The following is a 21,778-nucleotide window of genomic DNA, read 5'->3' on the forward strand; positions in this document are numbered from 1 at the left end:
CCGCATAAACAAACGTTACCCAGATGTAAGTTTAACCTGCTTAATCTTCTGTCCCTTTCCCCTCCTCTCTTGACAAGGACACAACCAGGCTTTCCAAAGTCCAGGCAAATCCCAGGCCTAACCAGTCCTTCTGCCCTCACCTCCAGTGTAGGGCTTTAAGGACCTGCAGCCCACAGCCAGGCAAGACCTCCTCCCTTCCCCACCCCAGCAGTTCTGTTCTCCAGGCGTCCCAGCAAAAAAAAAAAAAAATCAAAAAAAAAAAAAATCGGACCTTCAGCTGCCACTGCAGACACGTGATCCACTTGGTGACTCACAGGCGAGCCACACCCCTTCAGGCCTCTCAGCCAGGCCTTGCCACCAGCCAACACAGAGATGCATCTTATTACCAAGGGGAACAGCTAACTAATGCCCTTGACAGTCCAAATAATTACTTTTCAGCTGAAGAGCTTACTATAAAACATGGAGGGGCAGGCTCTGCCAGCTCTCTAAATCATAGCCCCCAACCCGAGACCTGGGCCAGGTCTGACAAAATGGGAAGCTCCATACTTCCTTAAAAATAAAAAACACTGTCTGACACATGCATCATTTTTTGCCCAAAATTTTTATTGGGGGAAACTACAAAACATTTACAGTACAATGTTTACAGTCACAATTTGTAGTGAACTGATTCCCCAAAATATATTACAACTCAAGTTGACTTATCCTGTTACATTCAAATACCTACTTCCGTTAAAGTAGTCCAGAGTACATACATAGTGCTCCAAGTGTACCCAGGTACATACGAACTACAGCTACTACTCATTCACCCGCCGTTCAGGGAAGCTTCCTGCCTTTCTACACGGGGGAAAAAAAATGTGTACAAGTTTTGGAATTTTTTGTAATTAAACAAGGCATATTCATGTAATACATACTATTATTTTAGCACTAAGAGGTGACCTCTTCACTTTTATCTATAAAAAAAAAAGTGGTAAAAATCTTCTCCTTTTGTGCAGTTGAACCCATCCTACATTCAAATTCTCTCAAGCACTAATAGACAAAATACTTATTTGGTTGAGGAAGTTTTAAGGCTAGTTCTGGCCCTTCCAAGGCACTGGTGAGACTACCCCCCATTATTGCTACATGTTTGTATAAGCAGAGTATGTCACAGTAGATCTGGTAGAATAAGCAAACAAAAACACTTTTTGCTAATTTATAAAGTTGGAATGAGAAAAGCATGCCACATTTAAGCCTGACTGCAAGGAATGTGGTCGCCTTTTCTTTAAAGTTGGATGGGCTGCAACCATTATACATTCTAAGAAAACTCGAGATATTCCCTTAAACTACTTCCACAGCATGAAGATAGATTTCTGTAAAGAAATCAGGCAATCTTTCAAAATTTACGTAAACAAGGAAAGAAATTAATGAAATAAATATTACAATCTCTTAAATTAAGATTTTTTTACTCATTTACAATAAAATAACCATGTGAAGTTACAAAAGGCATATATTACTGTGAAAAGAACATACACTCCACATTTTGCCGATTAATAATGGCAATCATAATTTAACATAATAAAAGAATATATATCTATTGCTTTTCATCATACTTGATAAATACAGTATGAACAAAATTTTCAATGTATACTTTTCACAAGATAATAAATAAGTTAAATAGTTTTCATATTGAGTTGTGGTGCAGTGGTGCGAATCAACTCAAAACAGCTAAAAATTCAGCAGTTTTCACCAACAATTACAAACTAAGGTCTGCCCAAGGCTTCCAGAGAGAGCAGACATGGTTCTAAATTAAACACCCACTAAGTGGGGGCAACGAAACCAGTAACCCGGTAGGAAACTTTGGAATGCAAGGTTTTTCCAGACACATGGAACTCAGGGGAAAAAAAACCCCAAAACAACAAACCTATAGAACCTACTATCAAGGCATATTCTTGGCAGAATACTTAATTTTAAAAGCTGCTAGGGTTCAGCAAGGTGGTGGTTTGGCTGGTGTGTTTACACTGGTTTGAGACAAATGACAATAAGGAACTTCTTCCAAGACAAGAGTTCCCACATCTGGACTGTAACTAATGCTTTTCAAGTGAATATATGGAATGGTGGTCGGTAGCTGCTGGTGCTGGGCTGATTTTTCCTAAAGTCCCAAACTCAGGAGACCTAAAGAAGTTTAGAAAGTTTGTGTTGTTTTTTTTTTTGTTCCATTCGCATCACAACTGCCCAGTTGTGAATATTTTGTTCATCAATACAAAAAGTTCGTTGGCTTTTTTTGCTCAACAAGAATCAAACTTCGTAATAATAATAAAAATAATAAAAAACAAAACAAGAGGAAACCGAAAAGGGAGGGGCGGGACCCCTCCTGGCACACAAGTTCGAGTCCAAGTGCTCGGTCCAGCCTGCAGTCTGCTTGCGGCCTTTATCACCTCCCCAACTCCCTAGTAGCACGGGCGAGATGGCAGGGGCACCCTCCAACACCCCCCAGAATCGGTCTTCCCTTCCTCCTCCTCACTGGCGCCCTCTTGCCTCAGTCGTCGGAGATGGAGAGGCGGCTGAAGATAGGTAGACGGCGGCTGGGGTCGAGGCTGGGGGACTCCGAGCCGCTGAGGCTGCCCGAGCTCAGGGAGCCGCTCAAGTAGCTGTCACGGTCAGAGAGCGAGTCAGGAGGGCTAGGGGGCGCATCAAACACGGGTGACTCGGACAAGCGGCATGGCAGCTGGTAGTTGAAGGGTGGTGAGGGTGGCCCAGCGGCACTGGCAGGGAGGGGCGCGCTGGGTGGCGCCGTGGGCTGTGCGGGGGGCACCAGGCCCTGCTGCTGCTGGTTGCGGTAGTAGGCAGCAGCAGCCACCGCAGTGAAGTTGTGGGTCTGGATGGCAAGTGGCGTGATGAGGCTGCTCAGCTCTGGACCGAAGGCGAAGGCGTTGTTGGCACACGAGGCGGACGAGCAGGTACTGCATGGAGCACCAGGTGCCAGCAGGTCTTCTGTGCCCCCTGTGCCATACAGGATGGCGGCCGCTGCTGCTGCTGCAGCCGCAGCCGAGGCACAACACGTCGGGGCGCCAGAGGGCGTGGAGGCCGCTGAGGCAGATGAGCAGGATGAAGCTGATGAGGAGCAGGACGAGGCCGAGGAGCAGGAGGGTGGTGGTGGCGTTCGCGATGTGGGGCTGTCGAGGAGGAGCGGCGACTCCAGGCCCCCAGGAGGCTGGTGGTGGCCCGACGGGAAGCCTGAGAAGCTGAGGCTATGGTGCAGCTTGGGCCGTGGCTCCCGAGGGAAGCCCAGGTGCAGCGCATCACGTGCACTAAAAGTGCGCAGGTCCCCGGAGGCGCCCCCCGACGGGGAGGGCCTGCGCTCATCCGCGTTGTGGATGAAGTGGCAGCGGGGCCCATAGGGGCAGAAGCCGATGGTGTGGAAGGTGCGGCACAGCTCTGTCTTGTACTTGGGGTGGCGGGTCAGACTGCGCAGCTCGTGGAAGCCGTGTGCGAACTGGCACTTCTCGCCGTACTTGCACGTGCCACTCTCCTCGAAGGGCCGGCACAGCTCAGTTTTGTAGCGAGTCGAGTTGATCTGAGAGCCGCCGCCCCCCTTCTGCTGCTGCTGCTGCTGCAGGTGCAGGAGGTGCTGGCTGCGCTCGCTGTTCTCGCTGAAAGAGCGGTCCCGGAATTTGTTCTCCTTGTTCAGCAGGGCCGTACCGCCGCCCCCCGACGGCTCCTTGAGGGTGCCGTAGGAGGCCGGGCTACCGGCCGCTCCGTTGCCGCAGCTGCTGCCGTTAGGCACGCCCGGGAACTTGGGCGAGCAGCTGCCAGGGCTAGGCGCAGGGTGGGCGAGCGCATGCAAGTTGCTGGACGAGTGCCGTCGGAGGAAGCCCGGGGTAAAGCCCGAGCTTGGGGCGGCGGCCACGGGCGTCCCCACTGCCTTCTTGTCCAGCATGTTGTTCAGATTGAGATTGGCCAGGGATTTCTCCGTCTGCTAAAAGGAGAGGGGCGGGGAAAGGATGAAAAAGAGTAAAGGAGGGAAAAATTGGGGCGAATTGCAGAGTAACAGCCAGTCTTCTGATTCGTTTTCCTTTTTTGCGGATTTCGACTCGCTCCCCCCACCTCGCCCATACACGCGAAAAAAGAAAATCAAGTTCGCGTTGGTAGGAGCCGGACTCCCACTCCGGGCCGCGCTGAGTTTCGACACGTGATCCTTAGCCCGTGGGCCGCCGGCTTGGGCGGCGCAAACTCGGTCCGGGAAGCCCCAGGTAGCGTGGCCGCGGTCCGCCGGTTAGAAACTAAACAGCTACAGCCGCTCCCTCCAGCCCTTCCTCCCTCCCTGCTTCTCCCCGCCCACAAGGCACCAGCAACAACCTCTACAAACTCGGGGATTTTTTCCCCACCCCGAAAGTCAAGGTGGAGAAGGGTCTCCTAAAAGTTGAGGGCAGAAAGCAAAGTCTGAAAACTCCACGGGCTTCCTGCTTGCCCGCCTTCTCTCTCCTTGCTCCCCCGCGTACCTTGCACAAGAAGTCGATATCGTAGAAGGCGGACAGAAGTGTGGTCGACATGTTTCTGGATTCTGTAATGCTCGCAGTTGCAGGCAGGGAGGTCCGAAGGAACCCTCGGGGTGGCGCGGCCGAGCTCGAGCCACGACGAATAACGGGAGAGGGGCGGGGGAAGGACCAAAAGTTGGCTGGGGACGAGAAAAGCGGGAGAGGGAAGCAGAGCGGACTGGTTTGAGGGGTGCCCAAGAGTACGGCGTGGGGAAAAGGAAAGAGAAGCAAAGAGCGCTTCTCCGCGCCTCGGGGTGCCCGGCCCGCCCCCCCGCGCGGAGCCGAAGGCAGATCACAAACTGCTGGAACTCGCTGGCCCGCGAGCTCGCGCACTATATAGAGCCCCGCAGCTCGGCAGCGGCTGGGGCGTGCCGGGGGAGGGGACAGAGCTCTTACCCCGCCGAGGTCTCCAGGCAACGCCGCCCGCCAGCTCGCGGCTAGCGGACGTCAGACACCTCCCTGGCTTCCTATTGGCCGCCGCCAATTTTTTCCTCTGCGGGAGGGGGCGAAGAGGCCTCTGGGCGGGGCAGGCTACCGCAGTGCCCCGGGCGTCTCGGAGAGCTTGGCCTAGATGGGTGCTGCTGGGTGGCGGCGGGAAGATAAAGCTCCCGTTCTCTCGGGCTAGCTAAACTGTTGGAAATCCCCAGCACGTTTAACGTGGCCGGGGTTTTGCAGCCCTGGACGTGTCTTTCCCCGCACGATCCTGCTAGGCGAAATTGCGGACCTTTTATCTCCCACCCTGGGTTTTATACTGGGCGCGGGAATTGCAAAATGCAACCGTCCGCGCGGCCTCACTGGTTTGCAAAGGGTTCTTAGGCTGTAGGGCGGGTTGGGGTAGGGGCTCTGGGCTTGAGTATCGTGGGTGGAGGCTCCATCCCGACTGCACGTGGAGACACGGTGGGGGTGGGGGCGGCGATGCGCGCGGCTGCCGCGGCACTCGTCGGGAGGAGCTCGGGCTGGTTTCTCCGCCCCGCTCCCCGCCCAGGCTGCAGTAAACAGGGTCTGAACTCCCGGGCCTGCGGGTAAGGGCTGAGAGTCTGAGGACAAGGCGCTGGCTTGGCTAATCACGTCACAAGACCTTGAGCCAGGGCCAAAGGCGCGGAGCGGCGCGGGGCGGCCTGCTGGGAGGACGGGAGGAAAGGACGGCAGCGCCGCACAGGCATGGAGGCGACTTCCCGCCACACCGTCCGTCTGCTGGTCAGTCTGGCCTTCCCCAGCCCTCGCGGGGGTTGGGGTGCAGCTGCCAGCCAGATTCCCCGCCCGCCTCAGCTTTGGCCTGGTGTGCCTTCCAAGCCCTTTCCCTCCCCGCCTTTGCTCACTGTGGGCCGCAGGCTCTGGCTGAAGCTGACCCGCAGCCAGGCAGGGCTGGGCACTGAGGACTCGGATGATGAGCTCGCCACCACCCTCCATCCCGTCCCCGTTTCCTTTTGCCAGCCCCAAACCCCAGAATCTTGTGCTGGGAAATGATCTGCCACCGGCACCCTTCGGTTATGGGGCAGACACACCCCCTAGCGCCCAGTGAAGCTAAAGCTGTTGACAGTCCCACTCGGGCAGATAAAAAGTCTGGTGCAGGACACTTGTCACCCCCATCTGTAAGTACGCTGTCAAAAAGCTGGAGCCCTGCCCATGATTTTGCACATCTGGCAGCCTAGGCTGTAGCTGGGCCTAAGTTGGAAGATCCTGTAGTGTCGGTCAGGGAAGGAAGCTGCAGGACCCACGCCCCCTTCCCAAATTGACCTGATTTTTTATGTTGCATTGCCCTCATTTCCAGTAGGAGCTCATTTCCTCTGTTAACCTGGAAGGGAATGCGCTAGGCCTGGCAATCAAGGAACTGGACCCCTTAGAGTTCAGCTTGAATGCAGTACCCACTGCTGTACTCCCTCCACACCTGCCCAGGGAGCTGGAGTCAGGGAAGGGCTACAAGGACTTTAGGGCCAGAAATTTAGGGCTTGGAGTTGAGACTCTGCTCTTGTAAGCCATGTGATTTTAGGCAAATCACCTAATTTTTGTGTACCAAGTATGGTACACAATAATGGTTTTCTGGTAAAACTAAGACAATTCCTGATTTACTCCTCACCTTTGTCAAGGTGCAAATGGGTTCTTAAAGGTGTTTAAAAGATAAACAAGGGTCATCCATCTTATCTATTAAAACAGATTTACAAAGCATAAAAAACTGAGGAAGCCAGGCCTCTGGACTATGGCCAGATGGGTAGGGGTCTGCAGAATCATGAGTGCAGAGCTAGGGGCACCAAATCTTGGACTCCTGGGAAGTGACCTCTTAGGACTGACCCAGCCTACTCTGGGCCCTAGACAGGGCTGGACTTCGGTGGCTGACACTCCCAGAATCCTGACTGTTCTGTTTGTTCTTTGTTGAAATACCTCCAAACAACAATTTGAGGGTGGCCTTGACAGGAGGTGTTCCACAACTTCTCTGGGAATCAGGAAAAGTGTGAGAGCCATTTCCCTAGCCACTGCTACTGGAGGTCAGCAACAAAAGTTCAGATACAGAGCCATGGTACATCTGTCCCTGCTGCCCTCCCAGAGAAGTTGTGGAGTACGGGTGAAAACCTGGGGTAATTCCTCCTATGAGATGAGCTATGAGAGCACTCACTTTGCAGGCTTGGTGGGATTCTGGAGGTGGCATATAAACATGCTTTGGTGCAGAGCACCTGCTGGTGTAAAATATTTTTTATTATGTAACTGCTTTTAGTTCACTTTAAATGGAGAAAAAAGGGAATGCTGGGCTTTGCTGGGGTCAGTGTCATGATATTCTACCGTGGCGCTCAGCACATTATGCCAACAATTCCCTGACTTCTCACCAGCCAAGTCTTCGCAGAGCAAAAGAAATGTTAGGCTGACAACTTTCTATCAAATGTGCACGGGCTACACAGATGCCTAACCAGGAAGTTAATTCAGGATCACAAACCACCACCACCACCACCACCCAAAAGCAAAACACATTTTGACCTGAATGGTGCAAAACCACCCAGGGAATTTCCTGTTCTTTTTACGACAAAACTTTGGACACAAAGTTAACTTTTCTCCAGGCCTCTTCCTATAGAGTCCTTCGTTTATACTTCCAATATGGCTATGTATTTAGTGCTAGGTGATTTTCTTTCAAAGAGAGACATTATATCTGAAATATAACCCTTTCTGCGTAGGAAATGATCATACCAAACTCTCTTTCCTGTAAACTGCCCCTTCAGACCCTCAAACATCAATAATATAATTATAAGTGACTGCTTACCTGAGTATATAACAATATTTACAGATCCTAAAAGCTGGACCAAGTTTATATAGTATTGCTGAAATGGCTTATTCAGATGACCAGGAAGAAAAATTAATGTGGCCCTGACTGGTGTGGCTCAGTGGGTTGGACGTCATCCCGCAAACCGAAAGGTGGCCGTTTGGATTCCCAGTAGGCATGTGCCTGGGTTGCCAGCCAGGTCCCAGGTCAGGGGGTTGTGTGAGAGGCAACCCTCCGACGCTTCTCTTGTGCATCAATGTTTTTCCCCCTCTCTTTCTCCCTCCCTTTCCCTCCCTAAAAATAAGAAAATATAATCTTTTAAAAAATGAATGTGGATAAGGCTATGACCCATCCAAGCTATGAATTTCAAGATAACTGCGTATGGGTTACACTTACTCTGAAATTACAATTTAAAAATGGCAAGTCAATGGAAAAAACAGGACCAGCAGCAAAATGTGTGCAAGAGTGACACCTGCTGGGTGTCTGAGGAAGAGGGCTAGGCTCGAAAAGGCAGAAAGCCCTGCAGTTTCTAGATTCAGTTACTGAAATGTGTAAGTGTGTTTCCTGGCATCTTAAGTGAGAAACGTCTTGTTATTGCCACTAAGAAAATGATAGTGAACAGTGTAGGCATCAAAAAATACATCATTCATTCTGGCTCTCCTTTCCCCAGGCTCCTTCTTACAGCCAAGGCTCTATGCTTTCACTGGGCGGCAAAATTAGGTCTAGCATTAGCACAAACATTTTCTTGGGGGTAGGAGCTCTCAATAGCTCTTTTAATAATTAGGATGGCATGTGTAGGTCACTCAGGACTCACGTGCGGGCAATAAAAACAAAACTATTTGTACGAAGTTTATCCTTAACACTCTCAGGATCCCACATTTGGAACGTATTTCTGCTTTAGCTAAAATGGAATAAAATTTGGAATTCTGACCAAATGGGCTGTTTGCCAACAAATCCAGCTCCTACATCGAGCCAAAAAAAAAAAAAAAAAGTTGGGGAGGTTGGAAATCGGGTGTCAAAACCCAATTCTGTGCAGTCAATTCATAGAAAATGCAGGCTGGCTGCGGCTGGACGGTGGAGGTCCTGGGGGACCGATGAGAAAGGCTAATTCAGACCCACAGGTGGCCCGCACCTGGAAACAGAGTGAATATTCAGCGTGGTAGCCTCACTTCCTACAGTAGCTGCAGTAAACCAGCCTACCTAGACTCAGTGAACTGAAGAAAAACCCCTCTGTAAGAAAACTAGCCTCACAGAAGTCAGGGAGGTATGAAGGGAAAAAAATATCTGAATTTATGTTCAACACATTTCCTGCAGGTTTATGGAGACTAATCCACCCTCACCCCCATCCCCCACACGTCTTTTTTATTCAACAAGCCGTTTCTGTTCCTGGAAGAGTTAACTGATTTGCTTCTGCTGGAGAGTCCAAAGCACTGAGAACTAGGGTGTCTTCCCCTTCTTTTCCGTCCAGAAAGGCCAGCAGCCTCAGGCAAGCCAAAGTCCTTTCCTCCTGAATTCGCAATCTCGTGAACTCCACTGTCTTCAAAAACTCAGCAGTTGGTGGCAGCCCTTCCAAGAGCTGGGAAAGGAGGTGGCACTGCTCTGCCGCTGCCCTTTGAAGATGATGGAGCCCGTCAGGGCTGAGGGCATGCGAGCTAGACTTGGAAAGGAGACGATAGAGGTGCTTGTAGAGGTATTTTACAAAGATCAGGGTCTCGGCCCAAAAGTTGACTTCTACTTTTTCAAACAAGTAGTCGTCTTCCACCTAAATCAAATGAAAAGGCCGAAAGTCAACCTTGCAGAGCATGTTCGCAAGCCCCAGTCCAGATCAGAGTCCTGCCAGACGCAGAAGAGGTGTGCCCCTCCCCCACCAGAGAGAGGGCCCACTCTTGCCTGTCAACACTAGCAGATGCAAAGCACTTGCGGCCTTGAAGGTCACCTTCTATTTTCACTTGTTGTACTTCTCTACTGGAGAGGAATTTTTTTTCTCTAGACTTAACATGACCTTTGATAAAGATGTATTTGTGGTTCCAAGTCAAGATATTTTGGGGGTCTGGTGCAGAAAAGGGGACCTCAACATGGGAGTGGGCCCTAGACCTAAAAGGTACATCTAGAAATCAGCAAGGAGGGAGGAAGGGAACTCTTAGCAGCAGAGCAGAACAAACGGCAAATTACCAAACTCGAGACACTAACTAGTCTCTGAGTATGAAATCAAAATTCTATAACGTTGGATATTTGGAAGGTCATTTTATCACAGACACTTCATCTTGTTTCTGAATTTCCCATAAACAAGCTGCTTTTTGAACTCTCAGCCTGCTGGTGATGCCAAGAAGGCCATCTGAGTCAGACACTGGTGGATATGAATTTAAGTTCTCGAGATGCCTTTGCTGCTTGTCTTAGTCCTCGGTTTTCTTCAAGCAGCAAATACCCTGGAAGGGCCCTGATTCTCTGGAAATGTTTCACTTTCAGACATAACCATGGGGAGCCCCTGGCTCCTCCAATGTTGACTAGGAAGGGTTCTCCGTAATTCACCTCTCAACTTCCAAGGAGCCTCTTTCAAAGTCCTCTCTCCACATAGCCCAGAACCCCAAAAGCCAGCATGAGAGCTGTCCCAGCAGCACCCAGCAGGCTGCCATGGCCATTTGGACAGTTCCCTAACCGGCTATTGCTCTGAGCATCCAGAAGCACTGTTTCTGCAGGCACATCAGGCCCGAGGAAGCCTGTCTCTGCATCCAGTGTGTTTAGGACACTCCAACCTCGCCTCCACTGCCCTGAGACCCTAGGACTACCTGATGCTCGCTCTCCACACAGACTGGGAGGTCATCACCCTCTTCCAACAGCCACCCCAGCAGGACTGGGAGCCCAGGGGCCAGCTGGTCCCACTGCTGGAGCAGGTCACACAGCACAACGAGGGCCAGATCCAGGGCGATGGAGGCATCCACCTGGCAGAAGGCAAATTCTGTGGAAATGAGAGAGAGATGAGAGATGAACGTGCTGCTCAGGGCCAACCCAGGGAGGCTCTGCAGGACTCTAGGAAGATGCAGGGCCTCCGGTAAAACCACTGCCACCAGCCTGGCAGGGAAGCTGGTGGGACGGGTACACTAAAAGTTATTAATCCACTTCTAATCCACTTGAGTCCTGCTGTCTACACAGCAAGAGTCATAGGCCGGAAGCCACCATTGCCATGCTGCCTGTCACAGTGGACAGAAGCAGCCCCACCCGTCGGACTGGACATTTAGCCTGTCTAGTGTAGTTGGAAGGCTATCAGGAAAGCTTCCCACCCAGCGTCTCCTCTGTAGCCCTGCCACCATGCCCAAACTCCATTGGTTTGTCCCTTCCTCCAACTGCAGGTCCCGTTGGGCACATAACACATAGAATCTCTAACACCTTAGAGCAGGGCATCAGCAAACTTGTTCTTAAAGGGCCAGAGGATAAATAATTTAGACTGTCACAACTACTTGGCTCTGTTGCAATTAGCCATAGACAATAGGTAAACAAATGGTTGTGGCTGTGTTTCAATAAAACTTTATTTATGTCCCAATAAAATTAGAATTTCACATAATTTTCATATCACAAAATATCCTTCTTTCGATTTTTTCCCGTCTAAAAAGGTAAAAACCTTGTGCTGTAGTTCACATGCTGTGCGACAGGCGGTGGGCTGCAACTGGCTCCGATTTCGTTGCCCTCTGCTTAGAGTGAATTGGCCCTTCAGACCCTCATCTTCCTGACTGGCTGGGTGAAGGGTGCTGAGAGAGGAAGTGGGTGCCTTGGGGAAACCAGTACTTACTTCACTATTTTGCCTGAGACAGTCCTAAATATGGGTTTGATGGGAGGTGCAGGGTGTTGACACTTCCGCAAACCCCCCACCCCCGGCCCCTCCCACCCCAGCCTGGAGGAGGTCTGAAACAGGGGCCTGGAATCCCACCACCCAGACAACGAACCTTTGTCAATCCATCGTGCACCAGTGCTCGTCTTTCAATAACCCACCTTGTCTTTTCCAAATCTACATTTCCAACGCCAGCCCGCAGACCTGTCCCTGACCACTGGGCCCGAAAGAGGCATGCTCAGCACACAGGGACAAGGCTCAGCGTCTAGAACGGAAGGCCGCGTTCCCCATGGTGATGAACCAGGCTTAGGCTTATTATGAAGGCCTGTTATGAGCTAGGCCCCAACCAAGTACTTTCTCTCCAGTCCTTCAGCATCCTATGGGTTGGGTTCGACCATCCTTACTTCACAGATGAGGAATCTAGGGCTCACACAGGTTAACCCACTGTGCAGTCGCAGAGGGTTAAGTGCTATAAAGAAACTGAAATCAGCAGGCTTCAAGGTGCATGTAGAGCAGGATTTGGAGAATTAGCACAGCATCCCCGAGATCTCGCTGTCCTTATGAGGAGGTAAGCAGGGCTGGTGGCTTCTAGCAGAACCAGGATGACAGGGAGTCATCCCAAGAGGGCAGCGCCTGGACTTGGGAAGCAGCCAAAGGACCAATGTTACCACGTTCATAGCCCCACATTAACCCCCAGGACACATGCCCCTTAGTGCCCCTGTTCTCCATATTGCTGTCTCTGCAGTCTGGAGCCAAGATTTAACTGGGAAACCAAAAGGAGTGCTTCTTTTTCTTTCTTTCTTTAGAGAGAGAGAAGAAGGGAGGGTTAGGGAGAGGGAGAGAAACATCGACTGGTGGCCTCTTGTACACACCCTGACTGGGGACTGAACCCACAACCTGTCGTGACTGGGAATCGAACCCACAACCCTTTGGTTTACAGGACGACGCTCCAACTGAGTCATACCAGCCAGGGTTAAAGGTGCATTTTGGCTGTAGGTCTGAGCCAGGTGTTGGTCTAGCCTTTATCTGTAGTACAGTCCCTGTTTTTATTTCTATGTGACTTCTCTGTAATTCTCAACTGGTTTAGAATCTGTAATGGGGAGGAGGTAGAATTAACTGGCTTCTTTCAAACCTCGAAGAATTAAACATAAACATGAAGACCAGTATAGGATTAAACACATAGCAGATGCTCACATCATTCCAGTTTATGGCTCTGGAGATCAAGAAATCTTTCCTTTACCCCACTTAATTTAGTTTGAACACTAACATAGGGATTGCTACAAAGAAAGCATTCAATAAATGGTTAACTAGCATTACTGTTGATAATAAACACTTTCCTTCGATTGAGCCCTAATTGCTCCCACCACCGGGAGGGAAGTATCGCTATTAAACAAATGCGGAAGCTATGCTCATAGAGGTTGGGTAAACAGGTCCAAGTTCACACAGTCAGTAGTGGTGGCATTGGGCCAAGCTGACCTCAGTGCATAGGCTGTCCCTACCCTGCAGAGAGGCAATGGAGAAACACTCCCAGCACCCCATGGAGATGAAGAAGTCTGACTTGGTTTTATCACTTCTAGTCATTAAAAAAGCTCCCAGCTGAGGCCATATTTTGAAGAAAGGTAAAAGCTCTAAGTCCTTAGTATTGTGGCACCAGCAGCAGGTCTGCTTATCTTGAAACCTTTGTAAACGATCTGCCCTCTGATTCACCCCCTTCTCCCCACCCTTCAGTTTTATTGTCTCCTTAAAGCAAGGACTGAAAGCTCCACAGGGAAGAAAATAACTTTCCTGTGCCAGCAAATTCAGTGCCTGCAGCTCAGGTAACATTCCTACTGGGTCCATCAAAGGTACATGGTGCTGACCAGAGATGCCACTGGGAAGGCCAGACTGCCACATGCTTGGGAAGTGGAAGGAGAGTGTTGGGAACAACAGAGGCACAAGACAAGCAGTAGTGTGCTGGCCACAAGTGGATCCAGGTAGGTTTACAACCGCCCAAACACTGATCCCGTGAGATGAGGGGGAAAGAGGGAGGACGGCTGGGCTGGGGTGGGAGCACGTTGAATTGAATTTAGATCTCCTGCTTGAGGGGCCAGATGCACCCCCCACATTCCTTCTTTTACTGCCTTGTCCTGGGCTCAGACAGTGCAGCCAGAACAGTATGCGTCTCTACTGGCCAGGTGCCTTGTGAAGGGGAGGCTGATGCATAGGAAGAGGGAATTTTTACCTAATGACCAAGGCTGGCCAGACTTTCATAGGCTCGCTGGTCCATCAAGGAGTAAGACCGCAAGTGACCAAGCAATAAGTGTGTCTGAAGAACGTGGTGTGTGCCTGAACATCTAAACTATTTGGAAAAATGTAACAAAACTGGAGGACTCACACGTGCTGACTTCAAACCTTACAACAAAACTTAACAAGGTATCAATACAGTGTGGCAGGGGTGTAAGGACAGAGACACACAGACGGCGGAATGACCTGGGTGTCTGGGAACAAACCCTCACACTGAGAGCCAAGGAGCTCTTGACCAGGGTGCCAAAACCATTAATCGGGGGTGGGGCTGGTAAAGAACAGCCCTTCCAACCAGCGGGACTGGGACAACTGGGTGTCCACAGGTGAAATAATGAAATTGGACTCCTGCCTCACGACATATACAAAAATTAACTCAAAATGTATCAAAGACTGAAATTTAAGAGCTGAAACAATAAAGGTCGTAGAAGAAAACAGGAATAAAGCTTTGTGATTTTGTATTAGGCAATGGTTTCTTAAAATGACATCAAAAGTACACATAACAAAATTAGACTTCATCAAAATGGAAAACTTTTGTATTTCAAAGAATACCATTAAGAAAGTGAAAAGACAACTCACAGAATTGGAGGAAATATTTGCAAATCCTGTATTTGACAAGGGACTTGGATCTAGAGTACATAAAGAACTCTTAAAGTCCAGTAATAAAAAGGAAACCAAATTAAAACATGTGCAAGAGATCATGATAGCTGTTTCTCCAGAGAAGATATACAAATGAACACGAAAAGATGCTTAGTTAGCATCAGTAACCAACAGGAAAATGCAAATCAAAACCACGGTGAAATACTAAATCCACTGGTGACTATAATAAAAAAGACAGGTAATAAGTTTTGCTGAAGATGTGGAGAAACTGGAACTCTCACGCACTGCGGGCAGGAATGTAAAGTGGAAAACAGTCTCAAAGTTTCCCCCACTCAGGCATACGGCTAAGACATATGTCCACGCAAAAACTTGTACACGGGTGCTCGGGGCGGCATTGTTCATCACAGCCAGTAAGTGGAAACACCAAAAACGCCCATTAACCAATAAATGGATAATTAAGATGTGGTATAGCCATACAATGGAATATTATTCGGACATAAAGGAATGAAGTATTAGTACCTGCAACAGCACAAATGAGCCTTGAAAACATTCTGCTAAGTGAAAGAAAGAAGCCAGATTCCAGAGACCACATATCGTGTAATTCCACTTACATGAAGTGTCCAGAATAGGCAAATCAGAGACAAAAGGTAGCTTAATGGTTGCCGGGGGTGGGAGAATGGGGAAGAGGAGGAATGACTGCTGACAGACACCAGGTTTCATTGGAGGTTGATGAAAATGCTCTGGAATCATCAGATAGTGGTGATGGTTACACAACCTTACAAATATACTAAAATTTGCATGTCTGTGTACTCGAATGTGGTATATTTTATGGTATGTGAACTAGATCTGGGCTGGGCATGGGGTATATAGAAAGCTGAGGAAATGGCCTCCTAAAGATTCCATGTCAAGTCCCTGGAGCCTACAGAGGTCACCTTACTTGGGAAAAAGGCTCTTTGCAGGAGTGAATAAACCAAGTTTGTGGCGGATTGTTACAGCGGCTGCAGGAAACTAACAGAGGTGAAATGAAGGGTAAAGGGCGCGGGATTTCTTTTCAGAGTGATGGAAACATCCTAAAACTGTGTTGATGGTTGCATAACTCTATGAATATGCTAAAAACCACTGAATTGTACTCTTTAAATGGGTGACTTGCACAGTACGTACATGATGTATCTCAGTACAGCTATTAAAATTTTTAAAAACCCACTATGTGCCCAGGTTAGTTCCAGTCTCTGGGAGGAAGCCTGACCACAGTGCCTGCCTTGAAAGAGCTTGAAGTCTGCTTGAGGAGCCTGGGTGAACGCCTTAAGCCCTTAGGTTTGCTTATGGGGCCCAGGCCTCTGGTGTTGGAGGGCTCTGTGGGGCACACAGGCCGTCAGGAGGTGGAGAGAGGACCCAGAAAGCTTCCTGGAGGAGCTGCGACTGCCTGGCCTTGCCCCAGATAGTCGGGTAGTAGGTGCTGATGGCCTTCTGTGTGGCCAGCTCTGTGCTAAGGCTCGTGGGAACGAAAGATGAGTAGCTGACACATCCTGTTCTCAGCAAGCTGGTGGCCTAGGTGGGAAGGAAGGCGTACACTTGGGCAACAGCAAGGCCACCAAGTGCTCAATGGAATGGTACAGAGCCCAAGCTGCAGGAGCCAGTGGTGGAAAAGGTCAGTGCGGAGAAGTAAATCATCTTGGGGACTGTACCTCCTACTGGCTACCCAGCTAAAGCTAGAGTGGAAATGTGCTAGGCCCCTCTGGGGGCGCTTCAAATGGGTACGGTCTGTGGGTAGGTCTATGGTAGGCCTACATAGGGGCATTAACATTCAGTCATTTGGAAGCAAGTTGGAAAGCCAACAAATGAGCATTTAGAACTGATTAAGCCTGTGCCTTCCACCCTGGTGAATGGGTAAGTCACTCGGATTGGACAGGAGGGGAGCAGACAAAAGGCTTCAGTGCTGCTGCGGGGCAGACTTCCTCTTGCTGCTGCCCCGGCCACGCCAGGGCTCGCCTGTTAGGGCAGGTGCCGGGCCAGCAGATACTCTCCCTTGCTCCCCTGCACCTCTTCTTTCCTGCCTGCATGACACGGCCCACCGTGGGGCTGGGGGCTGAAGACCCAGGCTTCACTACAAGTCCCAGCCTCTGTCCCCCCACTAATAGAGATGGCCACTCATTTCTAAGCAAGTAGACAGGCAAGTCACAGGCTCTGAAGTCATTTTCAACTATACTGATGAAAATGTAAATGCTAACATTGATTTTTTTGTCCATGTTGCCAACTTTGAAAACCAATGCACAGAATGGATCAGCAGTCCACAGTCTGATTCTCAAGTATCACGGGGGAGATACCTTCTAGGCTAAGGCCATTGGTCAAGTCTCCTTCCTAGTCCCTCCCCAGAGAGTCAAGTCAGCAAGGTGAAAGCTGAGTAAGTGGCGGCTGGCCGACTTATCCTGCCCTGAGCTCAGGAGAATTAGGCACCTGTGGAAAGTCCCTCAAACCTGCCACCTGCCCAACTCTCCATCCACCTGCCCACCCATTGACCCAGCAAATCACGTTTTCTCTTCCCATTGGTATTTATCGGTCCACAGGAGGAAAATCCCAGCCCCTTTCTTCAGGGTGCAGATAGTTGCGGCAGAGGCAAGCTGACACACACAGAGAGTCAGGGATCAGTCCGAGATGGCATCTGCAGGGACTAACTATTGCACCACCGGCAGTAATGGAAGGACAGGAAAGGGGAAAAGATGTGGAGAGTGGGAGGAGGAAGCGCTTCATGGAGGGGAACTCGGGCCGTCAGGGAGAGTCGGAGGCCACACACAGCTGGGACCAAAGGGAGGTGACATTAGCCCCGACCGTTGAAGAGGGTGTTTGGAGGGGAACTAGAGGGGAGATGGAGGGGCAGATGGGCTGGAGCAGGCTTGGGGAGGCAAAGGCAGTATGTGATTGTGCTGCCTTCTTAGTAAGTGAAAATATTTACAGGTTTCACTATGCTTTCCAGAAAATGCCATCACTTCCAGTCTTCTCCACAGACTTCCTCGCTTCCGTCAGCTGGGCAAGAGCCTGTGTTTTAATTAGACACGAGAAACGGGTGTGGAACTGAAGCTTGGTTCAGCTGCTGACTTTGCCCTCAACTCCCCAGGAAGCTGCCAGAGCTTCTCTGCACCACCCCCAACCCCCGCCTCTCCTGACCCTCCACCTCCAGAGCCCAGGGCTCTCTGCTCTTCCGGGCCATCCGTCCTAGCCAGGGCCCAGAGGTGAAGTTCCAGGTGTGGCAATCCGGGAGAGCACTTCGAGGCTATACCATCAGAGCTCATCATCTCAGCCTTTACCACTCCATGGCGCTCCAGGTGACCTTTCCCTGTGACCAGTGACCCAGACAAAGGTCAGCGTCCCAGTGAATGGAAAGGGGTGGCACCTACAGCTTTGAAGAACCAGCAGGAAGTATGCGTGGGGGACCATGGTTATTTGTGGTATTAGTCTTTCTTCTTCATCTGAATATTCAAACGATTTTATCAAAGGAGAACCAAATGTGCCAGTCAGTGCTCCCAAGGGCACAGCAGCCGCAGCATGCACTGCGCTAAGTGCTGGCACTGTGCCCACTCACTGAGCCTGCTGCCCACCCACTCACTGCTCTAGGTCGCTGTCCTTGGACTTCAGCCAGCCCTTCCCCCGACTCCCATCCTGGCCATGCTATTAAGTCTGGAGGGGATTCAAACCTCACGTGGCCCAGGTGGATCTCTTTCCCCCTGCTTCTTTCTGTTCCAAAGACAGCACACGTGGAGGCAGCACCCTACCGACACACACAGCTCCGGGGCTCTAAGGCCCCCAGGGACCCACCAGAAGCAGCTGGACAGAGGTGCAAAACAACTGTTCAGTCTTCACTCAGGTTTGCAACAGCTCACATGGTTTTATGAAAAATCAGGAGATTTCTTGTAAAACTCCAAATCTCTAGTATCTTTTGAACATTCAGAAAATTAGAACCTGGTGTCTCTGGGTCTGCATTTTAATGTGCTACCAGGTGCCCTGCGAAGACCAGTGGTCACGCCCTACCAGAGGAGCCTGTGCACATCTCATTGGGGACTGCCCTTCTGCCTCCCACCTCACCCCTGCAGGCATGTGAGTCTGTGACCCCACACGAGGGTACTGAGGAAGACCCCTGTGCTAGCGCCCTAAGCCGGCCCCTTACCTTTACTAACCAGTCACTGAGGCTCTTGGCCAAAGCTCTCCTCCCATCAGTCTCCTCCACCGCTCTCGGGGCCTTCTCTTACAGCTTTGATTTACTCACCACTCCCCCTGACCTTCTTCCTCACCTAGACTTAGCCAGACCTACTTGTCCCTCAGGACCCGACCCAGGTCCTGTGGTTGGGATTTCTCCAGCCCACTGGGACCTTTCTCTGCTCACAGCTGCACGGCACTCGCTACTGTGTTTACAGATGGAGAGGGAGGGCATTCTGTGGCGTCCCAGCATCATCACACCATCGCACTGGGCACACAGTAGATACCACCCACCGGGCCCTTGCTTACTGCCTGATGCTAAGCAATTTACTCAGGACTCATGTTTCCCCAAAGGGAAAACTCCAAGATGACAAGAATCAAGTCACATAAGTATATAGAATGATTGTTGCCATTTTACATTCAAGGTTACTGAGGTATAGAGAAGCAACTCATTCATGAGCACTCACACAGGTTGTTAAGGGGTGGGGCCAGATACAAACCCATACCGGCCGCGAGGCTTCAGGTTCACGTGTTCCTTCATCCCAGCAACTGAGCTCCTTTTTCACTCAATTCTCCCCCCGCCTTAGTCCAGTACTTTCCAGTGGCCCCAAATCCTCTCGGCACCTATCCTTTCCCCATCCCCACCAAGACTGCCTTTCTTCTGACTACCAGCATCTCCTGGTTCCTCAGTTTTTATTCCCTTGGCTTCTTTCCAGATCTAGCAGAATGAGATCAACGTGTCTCGGAGAGTGGGGATGGGGTGGTATCTACCTACTATTCCTGGTCAGAGCAGACCCAGGAGAATGTCCAGCAAGGAAAGATCTTTAGTTCCTCAAAAAGTCAAACACAGAACTACCGTATGATGCAGCAACTCCACTCCTAGGTATATGAAGCCATGTCCTCAAAGAAAAGCTTGTACATGAGTGTTCACAGCAGCACTACCCGTAACAGCCAAGAGGCCGGTCAGTGGATGCCTGCGTGACAAAATGGGCTGTGTCTGCACAACAGAGATACTCGGGCAGAAAAAGAAACGAAGTGCCGAAGCGAGCTACAGGGAGGAACCATGTAAAATTATACCTAGTAAAAAGCCAGGCACGAATGTCATCTACTATGTGATTCACTTACATGAACTCTCCAGAACAGGAAAATTCATGGCGGCAGACAGCAGACCGGTGGCTGCCAGGGGCTGGGAGGGGACGGGAGGAGAGGGAGTTCACGGGGGCTGTGTGTGTGTGTGTGTGTGTGTGTGTGTGTGGTGCCAAAAATGCTCTGAAGCCAGATTGTAATGGTTGCATAATATTACAAATGTACCAAATGCTCCCAAATTGTATACTTTAAAATGGTAGGTGAATTTTACCTTGCTACAAATAAAAATACAGAAAAGAAAGGACCTCCTTGGGGTGGAGTCAGAGAGTGTGCCAAGAACAGAGGATGATGGGAAATTTAATTCTGTGGCTCTGAGGCTTTAAAGAAAAGGAGGTGGGTAAGAAAGTGACTCTTCAGAAAGTATGGCTCTCCAGGACACAACTCCCAAAGACTAACTTTGAGCAGGCGTGGAGAGAGGAAGGTGTGCATGGGGCTAGCCCTTTGTCCCCTCTGCTGGGACTGGGCTCACACAAGGACAAGAAGTTTAGGACTTGAAGGACTAGAAAGGCTACAAGCTTTAGGAGGGCGGTCTTAACCACCACTGAGGAGGGAACCCTTGCTTTCCTGTACCTCGTCACATTCAGTAATAAAACAAGACATTTTACATCTAAAAGCACCTGCATGGTAAGACTCATATGTAAGTGGATCCCGGGAAATAGAATTTTATGCAAAGAGTGGAGATCAGATCACAAAGCTGCAAGGAGAAATCTCTTTACCCAAATTACACAGACCCACTCGTCTGGTTTCTATTTCATTGCCTGAGTCTGTTTTATAGTTGTGCTTTTTCATGAAAGCTTTTAAGGGAGGCTATTCCCTGACGTCATGCAAAAAAAATGTCTGAACACAATTACATTACAGAGCAGTGCTTTGGGAAGAGAACGCAGCCAGGAAGCTTGCTGGTATCCTGTTTCCTTTCCTTTAAAGCCATTCATCTGCTCTCTAAAAGCAGAAGCCCCCAATCCTAGCTCTCCCGATCCCTCTATCTGGGAAATGCATGCAGAACTGGCCCCCTCCTGCAAGAGCAGAGAGGTAGGGGGGGCCGTCGGGGAGTGGCATCCAGCTGGGGCATGCCCAGCACTGGTGCACAGTCCTGAGCCAGCTTGTCTAACGCTGCACATCTTACAATCAAGGTGCGGAAACAGAGCGTCCTTCTACTGGCTTTCTCAGGAATCTGCTCTCAAATCCCCTCTCCACTTCCTCCCCTACCCTCATGCCTTATTCAGACTGCCCCCCCCCCCCCCCCCCGCAACCGCCGCCAGCTTCGGGGGGGGGGGGGGGGGATGTTTTTTCTTAAAAGCTATTATGAAGAACAGCTCTTTTCAGTCAAAATCCGTTCTATTGTGAGCAAATTCTCCAAATTTTCCCCATTTCTTTCTTCTCCTGGCAGAACCTGCCGTACTCCTAAATCTTCAGTAGAGGCGGTTCCTTCTTTCCTTCCTTCAGTCTCAGCCCCGCCCCCCCACTGCCATTTGTAGACAACCCTCTCCCCCTTCTCACTCCATAATGTCCCTTTTTTCGAAATCCATACTAACCACCTTACCATTTCCATGAACCTTAACTAGAGACCTGGCCTTTCTCACTGACACAGACTCACTGCCACCCCACTGGTGACTTCAACATCCATGAAGATGTCCCTTCCAGCATTTGCTTTCACCACTCTTCAACCTCCAATACTTTCCATTTCCAATTTCACTCTACCCACAATACCCATGATGGGATCTGAGAATCTGTCATTACTTAGAATTACTTCAAGTTCAAGATCTCAAATTCTAAGATTTTTCATCACTTTTAAATGAACATCATCATCGTCACCATTTATTAAGCACTTATGTGCAAGCACTGTTGTAAGTTCTTAATATGTACCAATTACATATGTATTATTAGAATGACTTTTTAAGGTTCTATGAGCCCCATGTTGTAACTGAGGTAAACAGAGACAGGTTAGGGTATGGGATTTAAACCACATAGTCTATACACTATGGC

General features: G+C 50.0%; 2 protein-coding genes across 3 annotated transcripts in view; both read right to left on the reverse strand.

Moving 5' to 3' along the window:
* Window positions 1-582: 582 nt before the first annotated feature.
* Window positions 583-4,834, reverse strand: ZFP36L2 (ZFP36 ring finger protein like 2). Of its 2 annotated transcripts, none has more exons than XM_024552879.4 (2): window positions 4,476-4,834; window positions 583-3,949 (listed from the first exon to the last, which is right to left on the reverse strand). In XM_024552879.4, exons 1-2 carry the CDS (start codon window positions 4,524-4,526, stop codon window positions 2,513-2,515), a joined length of 1,488 nt encoding a protein of 495 aa, XP_024408647.1. In that variant the 5' UTR covers window positions 4,527-4,834; the 3' UTR covers window positions 583-2,512. The 2 variants fall into 2 exon arrangements, with proteins under 2 accessions (XP_024408647.1, XP_053780377.1); XM_053924402.2 differs by having other exon boundaries at window positions 583-3,952.
* A 4,191-nt stretch (window positions 4,835-9,025) lies between these two features.
* Window positions 9,026-21,778, reverse strand: part of THADA (THADA armadillo repeat containing) — a 282,735-nt gene continuing 269,982 nt past the window's right edge. Inside the window, exons 37-38 of the mRNA XM_053924401.2 lie at window positions 10,545-10,714; window positions 9,026-9,520 (exon numbers count right to left, since the gene is read on the reverse strand). Of these exons, the coding sequence (XP_053780376.1) occupies window positions 9,125-9,520; window positions 10,545-10,714 (566 nt within the window). The 3' untranslated portion in view covers window positions 9,026-9,124. The remainder of the gene's footprint in view (window positions 9,521-10,544; window positions 10,715-21,778) is intronic.

Source organism: Desmodus rotundus, chromosome 5 (genome assembly GCF_022682495.2).
Source record: "Desmodus rotundus isolate HL8 chromosome 5, HLdesRot8A.1, whole genome shotgun sequence".
NCBI lineage: Eukaryota > Metazoa > Chordata > Mammalia > Chiroptera > Phyllostomidae > Desmodus > Desmodus rotundus.

Coding starts and splice junctions, on each gene's coding strand:
- ZFP36L2 (XM_053924402.2), bottom strand. CDS start 4,526: ATGTCGACCACACTTCTGTCCGCCTTCTACGATATCGACTTCTTGTGC. Junction 3,953..4,475: donor ATATCGACTTCTTGTGCAAG/GTACGCGGGGGA, acceptor CTCTCCTTTTAG/CAGACGGAGAAATCCCTGGC.